The 4,148-nt window shown below is 59.3% G+C and overlaps 1 protein-coding gene across 1 annotated transcript in view; it reads right to left on the minus strand.

Moving 5' to 3' along the window:
- PCDH19 (protocadherin 19) overlaps positions 1-4,148 on the minus strand; it is a 126,067-nt gene that overhangs the window by 96,327 nt on the left and 25,592 nt on the right. Inside the window, exon 2 of the mRNA XM_008585965.1 lies at positions 372-2,619. Within this exon, the coding sequence (XP_008584187.1) occupies positions 372-2,619 (2,248 nt within the window). The remainder of the gene's footprint in view (positions 1-371; positions 2,620-4,148) is intronic.

Below are 4,148 nucleotides of genomic sequence, written 5' to 3' on the forward strand. Positions count from 1 at the left end.
TCTCTCTCCCTCCCTCCCTCCCTCTCTCTCCCTCTCTCTCCCTCTCTCCCTCTATCTCATTTTTGCCTGCCATAAACTTCGTGGAGACAGCTGTGCAAATTTTAAAATGATAATTGCTTTTCTGCTCATCATCATTATGTGACAGAAATCTATTTGAACGGTAAATGATTGTCTTCCAGCAAATTGTCAGATCAAAAGAATTGATCAACTTGGACTGTCACAAACTTTTCACCCTCCAAAAAGAAGCGCTGTAAGTACGCTGCATGCATTTAAGTAGGAAACAAAAGCACTGGGATTTTCACACAGAGACACAGATATGCACACTTTATTCACCCAAGACACAGAAGGAAAGAAAGAAAAGTTGGCTCTACCTGCAGTTGTAGGTCCGGATTTCTTTGTTGTCGCGCTTGCACTTGATTGCCACAAAGATCATAGTGACAAAGAGGATGCCCGCAATGGAGCCCAGGGCGATAATGAAAATCAGGGACAAGTTCACTGAGCCCATTGACTCTTGGGCATCCAGAGCGGGGGACAGGTAGATTAGGACGAGCGCAGAGGCAGACAGAGACGTCTTGCCGTGGTCGTGGGCCACCACAATAAGCTCATAGGAAGCCTTGGAGCTCTCGCTGAAAGTGCGGGTGGTTCTGACTTCGCCATTGACGTGGTCTATTTCAAAGTAGCCACGGTCGCCCTCAGTCATGTCATAGGTGACTCGGCCGTTTTCGCCTTCATCATAGTCATCTGCCTTGACAACGGTCACCAGGTAGCCTATGCCAGAGTTGCGGGGGATGTAGACCTCAGCTGTGCCGTTGATCAGGGGCGGGGCCGTGATAACTGGAGTATTGTCGTTGACGTCGAGGATGATGACCCGCACCGTGGCATTGCTTTGCAACGAGGGCAGGCCTCCATCCTTGGCCAGCACCTTGAATTCGAATGCCTTGGTCTGCTCGTGGTTGAAGGATCGCAGGGCATAGATGTCGCCCGAGTTGGGGTTGATGGAGACATAGGTGAAGACAGGCATGTCCCGCACCTGCGACGGCACGATCTGGTAGGAGACACTGCCATTGAGACCCAGGTCGGGATCACGGGCAGACACAGAGAGGAGATAGGCGCCAGGCGTGTTGTTCTCCTGCACGATGACCTGGTAGTAGGGCTTGGAGAAGTGCGGGTGGTTGTCATTTTCGTCAGTGATGCGCACGGTAAAGGACTTGGCACTCTGTAGCATGGGCACGCCGCCGTCGCGCGCCTGAATCGTGAGGTTGTATTGGTCGTGCTGTTCGCGGTCCAGCCGTCCGTCCACCAGGATAGTGGAGAAGCTCTCGTATTCCTGCAGTCGAAAGGGCACGTTGCCCAGCAAACGGCACTGCACGCGTCCATTGAGGCCTGAGTCGCGATCAGACACCCTTACCAGGGCGATCACGTAGCCCGGGGGGGCGCTCTCGCTCACCTCCACAAGCTCGCTGTTGACCGACAGCAGGTTGATGATCGGCGGGTTGTCATTGGTGTCCAGCACACTGACGGTGACCTTGCAGTGTGCCGGGATAGAGTTGGGCCCCAGGTCCTTGGCCTGCACGTCCAGTTCGTACACGTGGCCCTCTTCATAGTCTAGGGCACCGGTGACCGTGACTAGGCCGCTGTGCGGGTCGATCTGGAAAAGCTCGCGTGTGCGGTCGTTGACGTAGCCATAGAAGGAGTAGACCACCTGGCCGTTGGTGCCCTCGTCTGGATCGCTGGCATTGAGGCGGATGACGGGTGTGTTGGGAGGCGAGTTTTCTGGCACGCTCACCGCATAGGTGGACTCGCCAAACACCGGGTTGTTGTCATTGGAGTCGGTCACCTTGATATTGAGGCCAACGGTGCCCAGGTGCGGCGGGTCACCGCCGTCGAGCGCAGTAATGCGAAAGCTGTAGTGTGACTGTGTCTCTCGGTCCAGGCTCTTCTCCACCACAAGTTCAGCAAAGCGCGAGCCGTCGCCGCGCGTCTTGATCTCCAGGCCGAACAGCTCGTTGGGTGTGAGCTCGTACGTCTGCACGCCAAAGCTGCCTGAGTCCGGGTCGTAGGCGCTGTCCAGCGGGATGCGAGTACCCGGGCTGGCCGCTTCCGAGATCTCCAGCTCTATCTGTGCCGCCGGGAAACTGGGCGCGTTGTCGTTCAGGTCCTTGATCTCCACCTTAATCACGCAGATCTCCATTGAGCTGGACATGACCTCGAGCGAGATGATGCACTTAGGGCTCTGGCGGCACAGCAGGTCGCGGTCGATCTTCTGTTTGGTGACCAGCAGGCCAGAGCTGGGGTTGATGTCCACCAGGTGCGGAGCCGAGTTGGACACCACGCGGAAGGCGGAAGCCTGCCGGGGGTCCAGCGCGAAGCCAGCATCCCGCGCGTCCTTGGCCACGTTGGCGATCACCGTCCCGGCGCGCTGCTCCTCTTCTACCGAGTACTTGAGGTTAATGAGGGCGGCCGCCTGCGTCCACAGTACAGCCAGCAGCAGCAGCACCGGCAGCAGGAGNTCGGAGGGCTTGGGGGACGCGTCTGTCCAGGATCCGAGGCGGGCGCGGAGTCTCCCCCACAGAGCGGCTGAGCGGCTGCGGGTGTTTGCGTCTCGGAAATCAAAGTTACCTACGCAGCCCCAGGCTCCACGTCAAGTTTGTGAAAACGGGAGATGGCAATGTGTCCAAGAAAATCAAAGTCCCGGTCTTTCCAATAGCCCAGGGAGGGCGGGAAATGGGAAGGAGGGGAGAGGAAGCGACAACAGTACCGGCCAGGAGAGGCGGGGCCGCCGCCGCGGATACCCGGGGCTTCTCCTCCTCTCTCGGTTTGGGCTGGGGTGTCGTTCCAAGTGCCGCTGCCGCCGCCGCCACTGCCGCGGGAGGAAGCCCTCCTAGCTCAATCGCATGTCGCTGTGGTCCGCCTCAGGAGCTGCCACGGTCGACGGTTTTGTCGCCACCAAAGTTTACTTGCGGGAGCGTCTTGATTCCATCCTCCAGAAGAGACGCTGGCCGCGCTGCATTGGGCTCCCTCCCTCCCGGGCGTTCGCGCACTCGGGAGGTCTGTCTCGTCTGTCTTGCTCTGTCTGTCTCGGGTTGTGTTTCAATGTGTGAGAGAGAGGAAGAGTGAGTGTGTGGTGAGGGGAGTGTGAATGTGGAGTATGAGCGAGCAGGAGGCGATGGGTTTGAGGTGGGAGGTTTCGGATCTCGGATGAATCGGCTCAGCCGGAATGCCACGGAACGCAACGCGCCAAGGGTCCGCACCGGGCTAGGGACGCGGGTGCCAGTGCCCCCCGGGCAAGCCGGGCATGGTGCGCGGGAGCTGTGCTGCCGTCTGCGCCCGCTCGTCTGTCTCCCCCCTGCGCCAGCTGCCGCTGCTACTGCTGCTGCTGCTCCTCCCGATGCCGCAAACTACTGGCAGTGGAGTCTGTAGAGAGCCTGAGACAGCCTGAGCTGCGGAGCCGGGCTACGCCAGGCGCTGGCCAATCAGCGCGCCGCTCAGCGGGCTCCGGTCTCGGGGCGGGGCCAAGGCGCGGGAGGCGGGGCCAGGCGGAAACTTACACACCGGTGGGAATGAGTGGTACCCCAGCCTGCCGAGTCCGGGTGGGAGTCGGGAAAGGCCGGACAGGCGGGCGAGGCAGGGGCAAGAGGGCAGGGGGCAGCGGGGAGCAGGGAGCGGGCGTGCTAGTGCTGCGGCTGAGCCTGACCGGGAAATGCGCGCCTCTCGTGTTTGCAGAGATTGCGGGAAAGATGAGAAGGATTTGATTCTCTTGGCGTGTTTATCTTCCTCTCATATCTTCATATCTTGAATATAATATTTATATTCACCACCACCACCACCACCACTCCTCCACCTTTGTCTCTTCGCCCTGGGTTTGTCTGTTTCTCTGTTTTCCTCTCTTCTCGTTCTCGGGTAGTAGAAGGAAGAAAGGGAAGGAGAAAGCGCCCCTGAGGTGGTCATTCATCCGGCTCTTGGCCGGTGCGTCTTCACTTCAGCCGAGAGCTACGGCCGCCATCCTCCCGTACCCTCACCCCCATCGCTCCTCCCGGGCAGATGCCTCACTTCCCCGTGCACCCCGCCCCCCGCGAGGCCCCTGGCCCCGTTCGGTTTGCTCCAGTCTGTTGCTTGTTAATCTATGGCGCAGGAACTGAGCCGCTGCG

Source organism: Galeopterus variegatus, unplaced genomic scaffold, assembly GCF_000696425.1.
Source record: "Galeopterus variegatus unplaced genomic scaffold, G_variegatus-3.0.2 Scaffold3778, whole genome shotgun sequence".
Lineage (NCBI taxonomy): Eukaryota > Metazoa > Chordata > Mammalia > Dermoptera > Cynocephalidae > Galeopterus > Galeopterus variegatus.